The following is a 19568-nucleotide window of genomic DNA, read 5'->3' on the forward strand; positions in this document are numbered from 1 at the left end:
GGTTTAGAGGAAATGAGTATCTATTCAGAGAAAGTTTCTGGTTATGCTGATCTTCTGGGTGCAAGTTAGTAATCTCTACAGCAATACTCGTCTGTAACTAAAAGATATCAGTAACCAGCACCTTGCAAAAAATCCCAATATGATCTTAGTCTGAAACAAAAAGCATACCTACCTGTGTTTTGAGTGTGATCTTTTCCTCCTAGATCGGGATTTTGAGCTAGACCTGGATTCTGAACGAGAATGGGAACGAGATCGACCGCCTTTTCTTTCACTGCTCTTTCCAGACTCTGAGAGGAAAAAACCACTTTGCAGTGTAAGCTCAGAACATTTAAAGATCCCAGTTAACAATCTGGCACAAGTGGAATGTACCACATATATTGCAAGGGGCCTACTCTCTGCACATCTTCCTTCTTTGCAAATATCCTTCAGAAACATCCAAGAAAGTCATTGCATATACTCGTTGAGTGCAGCCATCCTGCAGCAGTACACATAAACCAGATAATTATAAACAGCTAGCTCTACTATGAATGGGATTTATGTTGCTGCCACAATGCACAAGATCATAACACGTCCTCCTTTTGCTCTATTTATTTAATATAATAACCTTCTTATTTTTTTTTAATAACTTGAGAAGAATAGAGTAAATTTAGAGGGCATAATTTTGAAAACAAGCATAGAATATAAGTATTACTGTCTGTATTTTTAGATATTTCACTGTACAAATACTGATGTTTTATTCCTCATTGTTTTGTAGGAGGAAAGAAAGAACGGAACAGGCTGAAAAGTCTGACCGAAGGCTAGAAAGCCAATAGAAACCTAAACAGTGAGCTCACCACAGTAAAGAGTCTAATTGCTATTCTGTTGCTTTACAGTAATAAAGTGCTGGAGTTCTTTTATTTTTAAACAAAAAACACAACAGAAAATAATTCCCCCCAAATAATCCTCAAGACTCCATGCTATCTAACCAACACAAGACAATATCTGGGTTTGTTAATAAGAAGAATGGCAAAAAGTTGCTGACGAAAAGAAGCAGAAAATTTACAAAGTTGAGATTTTTTTTATGCTGTGGTTTTGCAATCAGTTTAAGCCAACATAAATCACCACTGTTATGTCTGACCTCTCAACACAACACCACCTTCCTCCCTGAGTTGGCATCTCAGTGTTAACACTGAAACAATCTCGATGAAAAGAAATCCTTTACAATATGTTAATATTTATCCCAGATTTATTCTCTGATCCCATTTGCTTTAAGGATGCATACAGCCTTTAGGAATCATGAAAAAGAAACCAAATTCACTTGCTGCTTATAGAACAGGAAAGCATAATATTACTGCTTTCAGAACCATGCTAGCTCATGCTCATCATAAAACTATGGCACTAATGAGTGCTAAAAGACAACAAAAAATAGAAAGCATATTCTTTTAAACATTTTCAAGTGCTCTTAACTTAAAAAGTGCCATCATTAAGTATGGATTTAGTATTAAATTTGCATGTTTGAAAACATTCAGTGAACATGCACCTGAAAACAAGATATGATGAAATAAAAAGCTTCCTGCCACTGCTTAGATGCATAAACAGAATTTTGATTATTTTGCTTTTTTTCCCCAACATGTACTGACTGAATACCTCTTGATACTCTTCTTGTGTCTGAAAATGCTCTTGAAAGGTGTACCAAGGAAAACACAGAATGCGCCTGTTCAGTAATTATTAATTAACACAATATACCTACCTGGCTCAATAGCAGCAGATATAAAAGACTGAGCTTCCCTTACTCTCTTCATCACTTCTTCTAGTTCCTTGGCAGCAGCTTGTGGTGTCATTTCAGGAGGCTTCACTATTGCATTATTGGAGTGATTTATCCTAAATTAAAAAAAAATAACAACCTCTCATTCTTAAATGCTGAACAGGGCAAATGAATAGCAAGTAAGGAAACAACTCTGTATAAAATTAAAAACTTAAAAGTTTAGCACCCATCTGCTCCAAGTATCCAAAGTATCTTTTATTACTTTGAAATCTTACCACTTTTAAAGAAAGGCAGGACAGTATTCTTATGTTACCATGTTTTTAGAAGTCCAGGAAGTTACTCCTCTATTTCAGATCAAATCTTCACATTAACACCTACTAATTACATACACATCATACTGACAACTTAATCAGTACTATGGACTTCAAAGATTTTTTTTCACTATTGTAGCTTACAATTATATTAATCTTGAGGTAGTGTATTTTACTCAAATCTATACGTATTCTATTGAGAGAAATTTATGCCAAACCGTGAAACTGGAATTGATAAAAATGTTTTTGTTAACAACAGGTTCACATACTGAAAAAAAATTAGTCACAGCATTTTGCTACACATAATTCATAAATGTGTGTATAATGATAAAAAGAAATGTCTCATTCAACAGTAATATGGATAATTAATTTCTTACTTCAGTGGCCGGTCTCCAAACATAACTCCATTAAAGGCAAGAGCTCGAGGTACAGAATTTTGGTCTGCAAATTCCACAAAAGCAAATCGTGTTGGTTGTGTCTCATCACCTGCCATTCGCACAAATTTGACTTCTCCAACTTGCTTAAAGAATTCAAGCAGCTGATCTGCTGTTGTAGTCTAGGAAAGAGTTGAAGAGCTAAGCTGAAGTAAACTATACAATGAAAATGATCTAATATATTGGGTAGTCTAAGAACCACAGATTTTTGGAATGATATCTCAGCATCATTACAAAGGTGACATGAATTTGGGAATGTTATGTTTTAAGTCTTAAAGATGCATATATTTTCTTCCATTAATCTAAAGATTAATATTCTACAATTTTAAATAGTACAGTCACAAGCCCTTAGTCCTTCACCTAGGTGAAAAAAAAACCAAAAGAAATTTACATGGGATTTTCCACTTTTTAGGTAACTAATCTGAAGTAATCCTTATACCTGTTTCCAAAGTACTAATTATGACTTTTGATCAACTAAAGCAAAAAAAATCCAAACAATATTAAAGGATTTAGATTTGACTTTCTTCTACCTACCAGTCTGTTTTATTACATCACAATCAACAGTACTTTTACATTCAATAGGCTGTTTCAGAAGCCAAAAACCACAAAATGTAATACTTACATTCCTATCAGTCAAAAGCAAATATTTTTCAATTAATCTGATCATCTTTCAAAAAACCAAGCTTCTGATTGAAAGATATTTATGCTAATTTTGCAACTTCCAGCAGGACACATCATTCCATCTTACTGTACCTAAGCAACTACACTGTGCTGTGGAGGACAGCTACAATGATCTCATGACTTCTGAGGATTGCTCATCTAACACAAGCAAACTGTACATTTAATCAGCACACAATTAGAAGTAGGTTTCTTTAAATGATCTACAGTGGATTCTCTGGTATTCTGACAATGCCTGGTCTAATCTGACTGGCACACAAACCTTCAAAATTCAAAACATCATGAATAAAAAAATTTAGGGGGTTTTGTTTAAATTCATGTTGCCATTAACTAACAGAAACTCTTTTAATATGTAAGATTAGAATTCACAGATAACATTTTCATACCTTCTGTTAGTATTTCCACAACACAGAAACAAAAAAAAGCTACCTGGGAATTCAAGTTTCCCACATAGACTGTTCTCCTGATTTCATCAATTTTGGATGGATCCACATTTCCCATAATTGGTGGCTGTGGTATTTCTCCTAGTGCCGTAATGTTAGGATCCAATGCTGCTGCTGGTATAGCCCCTAAAGTACCAAGTGAAACACCAAGCTGGAAAATACAAGCACAGAATACACTTTGCAGCCAAGGACTGGTGAAAGATATTCCACTTCTTAATACTTGTTTGCCTGGATCAATTTCTGCAAAAACAGATCTAATGAGTACAAGCAATACTTTAAAGGTCACAGCGTAACAGTTTTTTTAAAGAAGAAAAATCTACCCAGAAATAAGCTTCCATAGTTAAGATATTCTGTGGGTTATCAGTTAACATCTTATGAAAGAGATCTGGACAGGGATTTATATTAATCACAGAACATACAGGCTCTAATGCTTAGAGTCAAATAAATTGAGTAAGACTCTTTCAGACACTGCTAGTATATTTATTTTTTGGAAACAATTATTTGGACTAGACAAGGAATGGCTGAGATCTTGCTCAGCAAGGAAAGAAGGGAACTTCCAGTGCTCAAGATCAAAGGACACATAAGTGTATTCTGGACAAATGAATCACCCAAGACAAAATTAATTGCAGTTGAAATGCAAAGAATGTTTTAAGTTCTTCCACTGAGAGAATGTGAAAAGCATACAGCTTTAATGTTTGGAACTAGTAGTGGAAAACTCTCCAGTGAAATGTTATAAAAAGTCACTTAAAAATCACTACAAAATCAGTCCATTGAGTTCCCGGCTTGAATTTTCTCTACCCAGAAAGCAACTGCCTTTTCAAGAAATTAATTTTCTAAGAAGTGTGGGGAATTCTTAATAAGCCATCAGTACCTTCTTTTATGTAACAAAGGAAAATACTACTCTATTTTAACCTTAAATTTTCCTTCAATAAACCACAGCAACTCACTGATGTCAATAAAGGCTTACAGAGGCAAAAGGAAATGGAGGAAAAACAGCATAACCAAGCTCCTCTACTTTTCATAGCAAAACCATTGTTAAGACAGTCTCACAGTCAAAAATCTTGCCACAGAGATATCAAGGAAAAGTCTCTACTGCAGCTTTTAATATTCTGAAGAACTGGTGACAATGTGACTTAGGTTTTAATAAATTTTTTGTCAGTGGTAACTACCACTGGACCAAATTAATGGCCCTACAGGGTAGGATAGCAATTAAAAATGAACAAAAACCAAAACCAGTATTTACCCACTATTTTGGAAAATAGATAACTGAAAGAAAAACCCTGGGAAGGTAGCACATGGATATCTTCTTATCAATCCTCAGGAGAGTCAACACAGCTTAAACCCTCACTGCAACATCCGTTGACTAGATAGTCCTCATTCCCTGTCCACAGAAAAGGCTACAGAGAACAGAGGAAACTGGAAATTATACAGACACTGAACTTCACTCACTGTAGTCAAGGGAGTTGGTGTAGGTATAGGAAGCAACCCGGCACCGGGCATCAGACTTGTCATAGTAGGAGCAGGCGCCAATAGAGACAGGGCTTTGGCTTCATCTGGGATTTTACCTGAAGAAGCAAATGAAAGCATTACACAGAGTTGGAACACTAGCCAGATGTTACTCTTTCTATGAATTTACAATTACCCTTGCATTTAAAAATGTAATAAATAACAATGAATCTATCTACCAGATCCTTACAAAGAAACAAATAACTTAAGTTTTTCCTTTTACCCTGCTCTATTAGGAAAAACAAAAGTGAGCAAAACTTCAAAGACTAGCAATCTCATTAATGGATTATTATTTTAAAAACTGAATAATGTATATAATTATTTAACACTTTGAGCTATGGGTCACCTGTACTGGAAACTTAACGTTCATGAACCAAACGATATCAAGCATGGACGCTTTCCCAGGGCGGTGTTTTCGCGGTGATCGAAAGTTGTTTTACACATGACAACCGTTCGTGTTGGCTGCATCACTAATAGCACACAGAACATCAGATACAGAAAAGAAGAACATTTTTTAAAGTTTAATCCCCAGAAATGGCAAATAACCAAATCAGTAAAAGAAAGAAAACCAAAAAAAGAAAAAAAAAAAAAAAAAAGAAAAAAAAAAAAAAGGAAAAAAGAAAAAACCAAAGTATGTGCTGACTGAAATTTGTGCTTTTCTTTATTCCTTTGGTGCTACCTACTTATAATGTAAAAATAAATAAAACATAAAATAATAAACTACTGAACTACTGTGACTGCACAGAATACACACTACAAGTGAAGTTGAAGGGGGAGGAAGGAAGAGTAGAAAAAACTTAAGATTTGTACTCTAGAATACTAGTCACCTCAGTTTATCCGAAACTGCTAAGTTAACTCTAAATTTACTGAGATTGAAGAAAGTCATAATTTCAGCTTGATCAGGCTAAGCTAGCTCTCTTTTCCCAACATAAGTACTTCCTGCTATTTTGACCTGATTATAGTCCTCCTGTAACGCCAGAAGTAAGTAATAACTAATCTGAATTGGTTGGTTTCATTGAATGTTAGCCATGATTAGACTACTAAATGAACCCCTAAAATATCTCCAAAACAAAAAACATTAAATGTTAAACAATTGTGATTACAATTAAATATACATTTTAAATTTGAAACGCAAAGGGATTACAACTGGCACAAACATTAAACACAAAACTAAAAAACTTGTGAAGGAAGTTCTAACTACACTGGTATTAACGATCTGTTCAAAATTACTGGCATAACTGTACATATGCTAACCAACTGAGTCCTTTGGTACTTCCTCATGGACCTTAATATAAGTAAATGCTCTTATTTCAACATTGTTTTAATAGTCGAGTAATACATAAAAAGTGTGCCAGTGGTTTCCTGCCTTGATTAAAACTGCATGTTTTAACAAACATGTCAGATGGATGTTTTCTTTACAAAACATCTAAATCCAAAATTTGAAGATTAATATTCTTATCGAAAAGGAAAATTCAAGGTAGGTTTCAAAACACCATGCAGGTTTAGCGATATGAGTTCCAACTGACACCACAGAAAACATAATAATTTAAAAAATGAAAAGAAACAAGTGCTGCAAACCTGCTCTACAGATCTGTGGGAAAGTTTGGGTTACAGCTGGATATGACTGAATGACAAAACAAATCTAAAGGAAACTTAATTTATATGTAGCATGGGTGGAACAGAACAGATAAAATAACAGTACCCTTTTTTTCATGCTTCCTATTTACATTTATTTTATTTATGTTAAATTTTGAGACACCTTGCAACTCAACATGTAAGAAACCACTTAATTTTGCTAACTAAGAGAGAAAAATAGGAAAATAATTAGCACTCAGCAGTTAACTGTGCAATAATGACTTCCAGGACTTTTTAAAAAAACATGCATGAATCTAAGCCACCACATCACAATGTTCAGCACTCTTAACAGATCTCATTTTGAAGTCAGGCATGCAATAAGAGGTGTACCTGATTTGCCTGATTGCTCAAAAGTATCAGGTACTTTGTGTACCCTGCCTAATATGTAGGCCTACTAACAGGCTTTTGGAATATAGAGTTCCAGCAGATGTGCATGCAAATTAGGCACAGAATTATGTACCAGTTCTGAAAATCAAAGTATTAAAGTTTTTTCAAATAAGTAATGAACCAGAACTTATCCTTAACAGTTCGCATCTTGCAATTAAACAGCTACCCATGGAGGTTTCTATGGATCAAGAGACATGGCACAATTAAATCCAAAGTTAGAAATGGTTCTGATAGTGGTATGTCTGCATGCTAACTGAGATCCTTCGTCAGTACTGTACATAAGTATATGCCTAATTTAAGTATGCACTTACATACAGCCAATTCAATACACACTTAACCAAGTAAACTTATAAAATGCTTAGGCATTTAGCTCTTTTAAACAGGAGCTCAGTTAGGCACATATAACTAAGACAGACTAAGAATGACTCAAGTTCCCAAAGTGACTTCAGTAGAAGCATAAACTTTAAGTATATGGATCATAGCACTGAAATAACTGAAATAATTAACTTGCTGAAACATTGCTCCAGAAATCCACTGAACATTTCAGGTAAGTTCACCACTACAGCACCTCCCAGAATGAACAGCATGCATATGTAAATTGTAAAGTTTGCAGCATTATTTCCAGAATACTTTGGTCTTTCAACAATGTGAAGTTCTATTTTAAATACAAAAATCATGTTGGTCAGTTCCACATCACAAAGAAAGATTCATTTATTTGTTTTCAAGAATGAGAAAGGGTCTATTTCTACAGACAGTACACCCTGAAAATTTGCCTGTATATTCAATGACACTGTCTCTTCAGAATAACTTTTCCAGTTTTTAAGACTAGGTCAAGTTTTAAAAGAATTCTAGAGAACACTATTGTGGAGGAACAAAAATAAATCTCCAGTATCTTGAGTATCTACCTCCATATTCTTTAAATAGTTTTGAAAAACAAATTAACACGCGAGTCCAAATGACTTCATGAGTGAAAAACTTTAAATTTTGCAGTTTTACCTCTGTGGTTGTATTTGTAAAGGAAATACAAGCCCACTGAATACATCAAAACGTGGGTTATGACACAACAGTTTAGGACAATTTAGTTCAAAAATAATACTTTCATTTTTAGAACACAGTATTTAAAATCTGAGTAAGAATGAGGTTAAGATATTTATTTTCTAATGAGGGAGTAGTCAAAGTAATTATGCCTTATCTATACCACATCCTTAGACAGATTTCTTAGAAGCTCTTCTGCTCAGTGAACTGCAGGTTCTATGATAATTTATTGATTCTTCCCTTTGCAAAAGAATCTGGAAGCAAATGTACATTGTTCCAGCATTGCTTAAAGCACGGGTGTGATTGCTACTTTTTTGTAACATTAGTCTAAAGAGCCCTAGACAACCTAGTCTATAGTAGAACCCATTTTCCTGGAGGTTAAACAGAATCATCTGTATCCAACAAGTACTAGTGAGAGTATTTTTATTCCTCAAGCACTCCAAAGAAATTAATTTCCAATTCTTTGTAGTGAACCTACAAAGTTAACCCTCACATCCCAAAGTGCTCCTGCAATGAGTTTCCTTGTTTTAAAAATAGTGAAGAGTTCACAGTCTATTTTAACATTAAAAAAGGTCAATATTTTCCTTCTATTTTATGTCACTGGAACATGTATGATTAGAAATGAAATAATTTCTATTAGATCCAACTCATGAATCTTAGTGGATTTAGCAGAAGGGAATAAAGAGATTAGAGCTACTGGCAATTACAATTGTCACAGCCAAATCCAACAAAGATCACAAATCAAAGCTCTTCCCAGCTGCAGTGCAGAGTCTGGTGAAAGGAGTGAAACCAAGAGATCCCAGTGCAGCTGGCTGGGAAGAGCAGTGTCTGAGGACTAGACACACCACTTTGTCCACCACCACTTCTGTTTCACAAGAAGAACATCCTTTAAGGATCAGTCACTCCAGCATGAACTGCCAGGGCTTCTGAGACTCTGGGATGACTGCAAAAACCCTTTTTTTTTTTATGACTTTAATGTTTTTTTAAAACATCTTCCTGAAATAATTACCACTAGAGCATGTCAGAGTGCAACACACACACACACACACACAAAGAGAACTGATTCAATCTTCCCACAAGTAACAGTGTTAAAAGACAAGGTGTCTCACATAACACACTCCAACCAAAACTTCAGGCTGCATTTGTACTTATGAGTGGTAAATAGCTTTTTCTGAGAGCTACAGAAAAAAAAAATGATGAAATCTTACTACCAGCTGACCTCACTGGAGAAAGGTTTCATCAGAAGTAAACGAATATTTCATGACAGTCAATATTCATAAAAGTTCAATTTCAGAAATAATTATTTTAAACTCATCATGTTAGACATAAATAGTAAGCTTTCTTTTAAATAGTTGGTGCAATATAAAATAGAACATTCTGCTGAGGGAAAGTAGCAGAGAAATATTATAACTTTACTTTCTAAAGTTGCTTTCTCCAGAAGAGTTTTAACTGTCCTTTTCCAAGATAATCTCATAAAGCACAACATATGGAAGAATATATCTCGAAACACTATTCCTGTCTTCTGACACAAGGTACTCATCTGCACAATTTAGATACTTAAACAAATTCCAAATCAAATTTATCCTTAATTCAGAGCACTAAAAACGAATCATATTCTAAATTCTCCGTATACCATCCACCATTCATAAGCAGCTTCAAATCAACTTCAAAATCAAACACTGTGAACCCTTTACAAACATCATTTTACAGAACTGAAGTACCAGTTCACAAGTACAAGGGAAAGAGATTTAACAGAACAAAACAAAAAAGGGACAAAATAAAATAAAAATAAAATAAACAAAGGAAAGAAAGTAAAATAAAATAAAAACAGAGACAGGGCGTCCATCTTCAGCAGGTCAGACTTCGATCTCATTTCCCCCATGAAGGTTTCACTTGGCGGCAGGTTTAGTGGCATGGCAAACAATGCCTAACTCAGGCAAGTGTAACAGGTCTGCCTTGGCCAGTCTAGTCATCTAATAATGCACAAATATCACACAGAGAAAACATACAAAACCAAATTAATAGTCAAAATCCATCTACCAGATAATGTGGACATAAAATTTAGAAAGATTAGGGTGGCATCTTTGCTTAGCTTTCATCTTTGCATTTTCAAAGCATATTTAAAGAAAAACCTACCAATACACACACACAAAAAGTTGTATTTTCACAGCTTAATGGTCTTACTTCATTTACAATAACATTTTTGTTAAATTGTTTATCAAATGTCACATACTTTACATTGATTTCATTCTGTAGCGATTTCCTCCTTGATTTACCACTCTTTAAATACACTCCAAATGTCAGGGCTTTTTCTATTTTTTTGAACCGGGTTTTTAGATTTCCATTTTACCTCTCCTCTATGTTTAACTTCACACATTAAATGTTTTATTACTGGCAATGTTGGTCAATGGTATAATTTTACCTCCTGGTAGGATAAAAAGCCATCACTACTTTTAAAACCCACAATCCAGTTCACTGACTCCATTAACAGTGCATCATATGATACATAGTGAAAAAACCTTTGTGCCATGGTCTCCAAAGCCATACTTATTCCACACAATAATAAATTCATCAGAAAGTTAAATTTGTATAAATTCACATCTTTTTATAAATGAGTGATTCTGATACAAAGTTACAGAGAACAGCATTCTGACATCAAAAAAGCAATCTCAAAACCTTGTTCACCTAATTATGCATGCATTTTTGTGGAGTCCAGAATGATTCTGAACAGTGATCACATTTTCTCAGAAATGCCTGATCAGCCAGTTATCAACAGAGCTGGAACAAGATTTGTCAGAATTTTGACTTATTCTCCTTTCATTCACTGTCTACCACAAAAGACACAGGAAAATATAGCTTTACCTGCCTGCTGCCATATCATGTCAGGCAGTGATCTCATCACAAGAAAAACACCAGGAAGTGTTGTTCCCTCATTAGGCAGCCATCTTCCCTCTCTGGCAATACTGAACCAGTGTTAAGATCTTACTGATGAAATATAAAACTAAGATTTGGAATCTTTAGTCTATTTATTATGGGGCAATTCTTCAATTGGAGACTCTGGTGCCCTTAGCCTCTACACACTTTCCAGTGCATACAGCAATATTCTCTTTGTGGTTTAAGAACAAGTTAAAAATATGAAAACAAAGAGTCCCCAAAACAAGACACAAAAGGAACTAAAAACCTAGGCTTTACAAAGATAAATGTACGTGCAGTATGACCTGCCTAAGAAAGCTACAAGAATAGGCAGTACACTGTAGGTCAATATGGCCTCTAGTGAAAGTACTTTTATAGTTTGGGAAATTTTTGAGACCTGTCAGTTTGTTAAGAACATCCCAAATGAGTATTATAGCAGCATTCATCTCACACTATCTAGATCATGATGCAGCAAACACGCCAAACATGGTACTCTGGGACCATTGTTAACAAACTGCAAGAAGTCAACAGTATTTTTTTAAACCAAAACCTGATTCTTGCAGCTAGAGACGTTAGTAAGAGGTATTTCTTGATCTGTTGCAGTTTACAGTTCAATCACTCTACATATTGTTGTTCATGGCAAAACAGCAACCAAGTTGAAAGTAAAGTCAGGTTCACTCCATCAGCTGGAATGATTCCATTCCAAGGAGGCAAAAGGTCCAGCTACCAGTCAGAGGCTAAATTCCACAGTGATCCCAATGAAGTCAATGGGGCTCTGCCTAAATCCATTGATATGCCTGCCACAGGACTCTGCTTCATGTAATTGTATTCAAATCTAGGATGCTTCTACTAAGAACACAAATTGTCATGTACTCAACAGATCTATAAAAGCATGACCTCAGACCTAGGGGAAGGAACATCTGTCAATGTATTAATCAAGTATTTTATCTCATGAAGACTTTTAATGTAATTACATACATCAGTAATGTTTTTAAGAATATTTAATGTAATTACATTACATTAGTAATGTTTTTAAGAACATTTTATGATGGGAGCATTCTGGACAGATCACTGCATATTTAAACAGATACCCAAAACAAAAAAGGAGTACCAGTATACACAAGGAATTTTTTTATGGCACATGAAGTAACATTTTCAACAGTAACAAGAAAGAAAAAAGTTTAAAAATTAAACTAGCAGATAAACATTTATATTCAAACAGTATTTTGAATGCTAAGTATCTTGGATTAGATTACTCTAAAATGGCCAAATGAGTATACTATGTCTGTAAGACAAAACTGGGATTCACTCTAAAAATGCAGAAATAATCAGTATCTTTAAAAAAGCACAAATCAGCAAAAAAAGTCTTTACAGCAAAGGTGATACATTAAGATTCAAACTGCAATGTTAAGTGTCAGGGAATTGCCTGATCTTCTCAGAGCTCCATTGACTTCAGAGAGAACTCTGTGTGCAAACATTTGCCTACACAAACCATAGTAAAAGGAATTATTCTTCTTTCTTTTCCTTCAAAATACATAATAACTACAGACACCTGAGTTATAACTTAAACCAACTATCTTTTTGCCAATGCTGAATTTCAATTAAACATGTATAACTGGGGCTTTTTTCATTCAATTTTCAATTTTGTTTCAAGGCCTTTTTTTTCCAAAAAGCAATCAAATAAAATAAAACAACAACAGAGCATCACCTTACACAGAAAGCTTAAAACAATTAACAAACACAACAAAGACCAACATTACAGAAGAATGTCTAAAATACCAACCTTCTGCACAGGGCACAACTATCAAAGCTCTGTCAATAAAAACCGTGTTAGTTAGATGCTGGGCCACACCAACACTCGATGCTTCACGAAACTTAATATAACATACTTTGGAGGAAAAAGCAAGAGGTGCGTTGCTGCAAGATAAAAGGAAAAAATAACAATTAGTCATAATTGTATGGATATATTTTTAACTATTACTCCTCAGGGAAAAAAAAGGGTTTTTGCCTAGACAGGGAAGCCTAAAGTATAAAAATCTACTAACTTGCCACTTGCTGTATCAGTGAAAAAAGATGGAGCGCCTTTTTAATGAAAACTTACGTAAGCCAAAATCACTAATTAACAAGACTAATTTTCTTATATTATCTGGCTATACAACACTGAACAGTACATTTCAAATTACTATTTTAAGGAGCATATTTACTTGACAATTACAATTGCCAGGTAAATATTTTATAGTTTATCTTTTTTTTCCTGAAAATATTTTTTTTTTAGGAAAGACAAACAAGCCATGCAATTTTTTGCTGGGTCGTTCAGATACTAGCCTGTAATAATCAATATTCTTTCTCTGGCTTTCACAAAAGTAGTTTTATTAATTCTTACAAAGATAAAAACAATTCTTGAGAGGGCTTTCAAGTACTGGGTCTTAGCTGACTACTGTAACAAAAACCATTTGCCTAAGTTCAGCACAATGTAGCGTGGAGAAACATGGGAGGAAGTAGGAGCACCGCACCATTTGGCTACAAAAGGGAAGAAAATTTGTAATTCACTTTTTCATTACACTGTATGCCAAGAGAAAACATGTAAACATTGCAATCTTGATCAAAACAATGTAAGTTTGCATTAAAAATGGATTCCCTAGTCAAGGTTTGTAAGCTTTATATTAGCAGCTTATTTCTTCACATGAAGGAAGTACAGGTAAATACTCAAAGAGAGAATACAGTATTCCTGGAATATCAGCGAGTTTCATTTGAAATCATGGAAAAAATGTTGCACAGACTGTTTCACCCTGGTCCTGTCTCAACCAAAATGGAAACACCTGTCAAATTTCTGGAAGCACCAGCAGCAGTTCAAGTTTAACACAACCCATCTTGGAGACCCCTCGAATTCCAAGGACATGTTTCCCCAGTTATTCTATGAAATTCTATTAGATTTCAGGATTTAAATACAAATCAGAAGTTCTAGACACGTGATGTCATTATATTAATTATAAAAATAAACCAAAAATGTAAGCCTCAGGCAGGCAGACTAATATGTTTCTGGCTACCAGGACAGTAGGACGAATGTATGATATCTAGAGATGGCCAAATTCAGAATGGCATTCAGAAACATCTATGATGGAAAATTCTGTAAGAAAAGACAACACAGGGGAAGAAAAACTAAACAGGGAGTGGGAGACACAAAAACGTCATACAATTTAGAGAAACATTTTACGATTGACTACATTTCTCCTGCTCACTTTTATTTATTTGTGGTGGATAATGCTTTTGCCATTTCAAGTTTCCACATTCAGGAAGGAACTAACTGCATAGAACAGCTTCTGAGCCAGCTGTAAGATCTCTGCTGAGACCAGTTTCCAGCATCAGAGATTACAGCCAGCTGTGACTTCTTCAGTACTCTAGAGATACTTTGAGCACCACAAAGTATTTTTTTTATTTGCTTTGGTTTGGTGGGGGAGAGGACTCTAAGGGAAGGGAGGAACTCGTGTCTTGGAGTTTCTTGTCATCAGTGTATGGTGTTTGCTTGTCTCTCTTTAAATACATCCCTCAGTATTATAACCCAAATGGCTGAAGTCACCACTGAAGGTTCTATGGTCCACACTGCTGAAAACTTCTAATATCTCCTGATTTTTTTTTTCCTTTTTTGCTTTCATTGTGAACTCAAAAATATAATTCTGCTCCACACAGTTTCAGATCTCCCCAGTAATCCCTATAAATTTTAACATCTATAGAGCCTGCACTATCAAGTGTGTTTTTGTAAGATATACTCTCCTGCATTCCTTGATTTAGAACACAAAAGCTACATGGACAATATGTTAAAAAATATTAGATGTCTGAACGCTGGTGCAAATGAGGCCATACAAAGACTTCTTGATACCAAGTGCCTTCCAGAGGTCAGAAAGGAGAAATTCTCTACAAGGTGACACTCTCTACTAAAAACACATCGAAGTTGCCTCAAGAGAAACTATTAGGATCTAAGAGATCTAATATTTTAGAAGGTTTAACAGTGATTGAGTCCTCTCTTTTTATGAAGGGGGCCTCAAAAGTCTTCCCATCAGTCGCCTTTTTAAGACGACTTTTTGCTAAAACAGTTCAGTCCTATCCTAATTCCTTTTGTTGCCTTATTTTTGCTAGCCTTTACTGAGGCTGAATTGAGGGAGACTTGTGATCTTTCTCCTAGGTTACACAGCCTCGATGTCAAAAAGCAACTCCTATATCTCTGATTCAAAGTTACTAAAATTCAGTTAGTCTCTTTAGAAAAAAAAAAAATTAAGAGGAAATAAATATCTAAATAGTATTGGGACAATTCTACCATTTTTGTTTCACTTTGTAGAAAGACAGCAACATTCATCTCCTAACAGAATAAAAATCAACCAAAGTATTTCCTAAGGACTTATTCAGAAATCTATGGTAATAAGAAGAAAAGGGCTATAAAACACTTCTCCAACTGTCCAAATTTTCTCAAGTGGGGCAGGGAGGTGAGGTGTGTGAGGTGTGGAAGACATGACAGAAATAACTTATTAAAATAGAATACTATGGATTCATTGTGCAGATCAGTTTAAATAAGGCTCTGTGTGTTTTGCCTCAGAAGTCTCACCTACATTGCTGTCACTGCAGGATATAACAATTCTAATTATTGGACTATACAGATGACAACCCCTTTTCTCAGACGAGATGTCCCTTAAGTGAAGGTGGCCCATCCACCTGTGTCAGAATGGGTAAGGGATACAAGTGAGATTGACTTGGGTGGCAGCCCTCAACGCTAAACTAGGCTTTGTCAAAATACTCTGGTTCATGAACAGAACACTTTTAGGCTCCAAACTGGAGGAGGCCCCAAACCCCATTGCCAAGGTCTGGTATGGCATGTGTCTCCATCTCTCAATGCCTGCTGGGTTGCAACCAGAGCAGAACTTCCTGGTGGCAGAACACGGAGGCCAATCCAGTCTTGCCCTTGACTAGGGAAGGGTTATGACAAACCAGTCCATCATCCAAAGTTTTGTTAAATCAAGTTTTTTCTCCAACAGAGTTCTAGCTTCCAAGACCACTCCAGACTATTCAGTAGCAAGCAGTATTACACAGCAGGTCTTTCCACATCTAATAGAGACAGTTTGCGACTCCCTGCTTTCAAACAACTCATTCTGCCAAACCCAATTGTTGCTCAGTAAGTTTTTCAACATTTAACTGTTCAAAAATTTTCCTAAGGTCACATTTGAAGGCTCACTGCTACGCATGTAATTTTGAGGCCTACTCTGAAAGGCAAACCTTAACTGCGTTACAAGTGTATGGGACTGTCTGTGCTTGTCTGAGGCTAATAATCCAACTACAGGTGTCAGTGGTCTCCTGCTAAACTGAAAACACTACTAGGCTGTGGCAGTGGCTAGCATACTGGAGTACACACCCAAGGCAAAAGACCTGTCACATCCTTGCAAACCAGCTTCAGTTTTTAACTGTATTGCAAACTGATAGTGATCTATGTTTTATTTGGGACATCTTTGCTTCCCATCCACTTGTCAATAAAATACTATTTTATGAATTTATGACAATGTTATTTAAATACATTTTCAAAAAGTCAACATGAGGCACTTTTTTTTTTTTTTTGGTTGTAAGGAAAGGCATTAGGGTTCTTAGGCATACTTAGTTTTCTCGCAAGGTAGCAATTTGGAAGTCAGTTCAAATGTCCAGAAGTATGAGGCAAGGGAAGTGCCTCACTTCTAACATGTATGCATAAATAACGATAAATAAAACCAAGAGTAAAGCAGGTAATCACGATCCTGCATCCTATCTCTGAAAACTGAATTAATCAGCACTATAACCTTGACATTCCCAAGTTATTCCCTATTATGGTACTGGATTTTAGTATTTTATGTGTATATACACCCTGGCAAAACTGTATACTGGCACAGACATTATTTGTATATGAATGTCAAGAACGTCCCCATTTCCCTTAAAACCTGTTATGTAACCTAGTGAAAGACAAGAACAACAGCTGTAACAAAAAACCAGATTCAGTCACGAGAAAACCAAAAATATAAAGAACCAAGTGTGGAACAAGTCCAGGACAAAGCCCTAGAAAACTGTATAAAAATCCACCATATCAGTAAGGCATATGTTATTTTAAGCATATCTTTACGTATTAAGTGTTTATTTTTTCTGAATGGTTGGTATTCAAATATAGTCAGATGTTATGTAGCTATATAAAAACTAATAAACGCCAACTTTTTTGGCTGTTCCCTTTTGCAAATCCAAGTTTTATTAGCCTGAGCATTTTTGTATCAAAGCTCACGTACTGGCATGCTAATAATGCCCTGTCCTTTCCACTATTCCGATTTAATTTTTAAAGCACATTTATTATTCGCTTCCCAGAACAACTGCTGCCTCGAGAGAAAAAAAATTCATCTCCTCCCCTTTACTGCTGATCATCGCCTTCTCGGGAGAGGCAACACTGCTATTTTACAAGCCCCTGCATCTCCCACTTGAGCGCACCCCTCGCAAGCCGCTGACACCACGAAACGCTATAATTTAGCGAGAAATGTGACGCCTGGGATTAATTTACTGCACAAGCCTTACTGGGGGCAACTCCGAGGCAAGGCAGGTTCCTTCCTCTGCCCGCTACAAAACCTCAGCTACTCTGGATTCTTTTCGAACAGCCCCTTCTCGGACCATAGCGCCCTTCCAACAGAAAAGGAAAAAAGAAAAAGAATAAAGGCAGTCGGGGGAAGGCGGGCCTGGAACTCCCCGGTCTAGCTCGCCTGCACCCAGCGTGGGCGAGGAGACAGACAAGCCACAGAAAGCGGGTTTTAGGAAAGAGGGAAAAGGGCCGGCGCCGCCATCTTAAGTGCGGGCGCAGCTCCTTCTCCGCAGCTCCGACCATACAAAGGGGAGGGACCACGTGACGTCTCCCTGGTGCCCGAACTCAAAATGGCGCCTCTGGCCTCTCGCCCCTGCCCTTCCCGCCACCTCCCGGCCCCTCCGCGCCTCTCCCTCATCCCTAGGCTCAGTCGCTGCGGAGAGCGGCACGGGCCCCACTTACTCCGGGGGATAGAGACGCAGCTCCTCGATATCTCCCAGGAAGCCGAAGAGCGTCCGCATCTGCTCGCTAGTCACGGCCGAGGAGAGGTTGGTGACCTGGATGACGGACGTGGGGCCCAGGGGGAAGCCCAACGGGACCCCGATGCCGCCGCTGTTCATCATGGCGGCGCCTGCCCAGCCTTACCGCGCGCACCCGGGGGCGCGGGCCCGCCCACCGAGAGGGGCGCGCGCCACCGGCCGGAGCGGCCCCGCGGGCGGACGCTCTAGCGGTACACTCGATCGCTCCCAGAAGAGTTCTCGGAGGGACTGGCGGCCCCTGCCGGCGAGGCCTCCGGCCCGCCCGCGGCGTGGAGATCGCTCGCTTTCCCAGGAGCCGCTTCCCCAGGAGCCACCTCATATGGAGCCGGCTGGGCCGCCGTGCGTAGGGCGGGACCGGCACGGGGCCTGGGCCTCGCCCAGGAAGAGGCGTGGCCCGTGAGGGGCCGCCCCTGCCGCGCTCTTTGCGCGCGCACGGCGGCCGCTGCTGACGCGCGCTGGGGCAGGGGCTGCTGCGGCGACCCTGTGGGCGGCTCGGGCCCCTCAGGGGCGAGGCCCCGGAGGAAAATGAGGTTTCCCTTTTAATTGCGCGTTTGGTGGCCACGTTTAGTAAGAGACAGTTTAATCACCCTAGGGAATAAACCTCTGAACACACCCTCTGTCTAAACAGGAAGGGCCCGTAATAGAACGGATTGTAAATAGTTCTGTTATAAATTGACTGCAACGCCACCCAAATTAAATTTATCTTGCCTGCAGTTGTAATTCAAGTTCTCCTTAAAAACTACATTGGCTGGAGAAAATTAGGCTGAGCACTTCATGTGTGGGTTATCACTACTAAGGATCAAACTGCACTCTTGCCTAGTGATACGGAACTGTTCATCTTGGGACTTCAAGGGTTTAAGGTTTCTGGCAATTTCTAACACTTTCCATTCCCCAGCTGAGAAGAGATTGAAGTATTTTTGAAACTATCTGGGTTGAAAAATACTGCAAATTTGTGACAGTTCCCTGAGCAAGTAGGTCAGTTGTTACAGAATCTCCATAGATAAGTCTGGATAGTGCTGGCTTTATTGATGCTCAGTACATTACAGAAATGTAATTCTAAGCAGTTGTTAGAGATGCATTTCATATAAATACATTTACGCATATGTTTCAGATAGGGCTTATTTCAAAATCATTATCAGTGCACTCATATTCTCTTTCTAAATGAAATTCATATTCCAAAAGTACAAAAATCCTTTTTAAATCCCTTTTTTCAGCCATTCTGGTAGCTTCTAGTTGAGAGAAGTTTAACTGGAACTTCCAGACATTTTTTTTATATATTGTGGAAAATGAAACAGATACTATTATTCTACATATAGGAACCTTACATAAAATTTTGTTATGCTTTCACTTGTACATCCTATCCAAAGATGGTTAG

General features: G+C 37.3%; 1 protein-coding gene across 3 annotated transcripts in view; it reads right to left on the bottom strand.

Annotated features, from left to right (window-relative positions):
* Nucleotides 1-18553, bottom strand: part of SREK1 (splicing regulatory glutamic acid and lysine rich protein 1) — a 33150-nt gene extending 14597 nt beyond the window's left edge. Inside the window, exons 1-7 of one of the 3 annotated variants that reach the window (XM_054652736.2) lie at nt 18117-18553; nt 12870-13003; nt 5060-5175; nt 3597-3761; nt 2433-2611; nt 1730-1860; nt 173-287 (exon numbers count right to left, since the gene is read on the bottom strand). In XM_054652736.2, the coding sequence (XP_054508711.1) occupies nt 173-287; nt 1730-1860; nt 2433-2611; nt 3597-3761; nt 5060-5175; nt 12870-13003; nt 18117-18277 (1001 nt within the window). In that variant the 5' untranslated portion in view covers nt 18278-18553. Of the gene's footprint in view, nt 1-172; nt 288-1729; nt 1861-2432; nt 2612-3596; nt 3762-5059; nt 5176-5462; nt 10147-12869; nt 13004-18116 lie in introns of those variants that run through there. The other 2 variants (XM_077171532.1, XM_077171531.1) reach the window with 2 other exon arrangements.
* Between the last annotated feature and the right edge of the window lie 1015 nt (nt 18554-19568).

The sequence above is a fragment of the Agelaius phoeniceus genome, chromosome Z (genome assembly GCF_051311805.1).
Source record: "Agelaius phoeniceus isolate bAgePho1 chromosome Z, bAgePho1.hap1, whole genome shotgun sequence".
Classification (NCBI taxonomy): Eukaryota; Metazoa; Chordata; class Aves; order Passeriformes; family Icteridae; genus Agelaius; species Agelaius phoeniceus.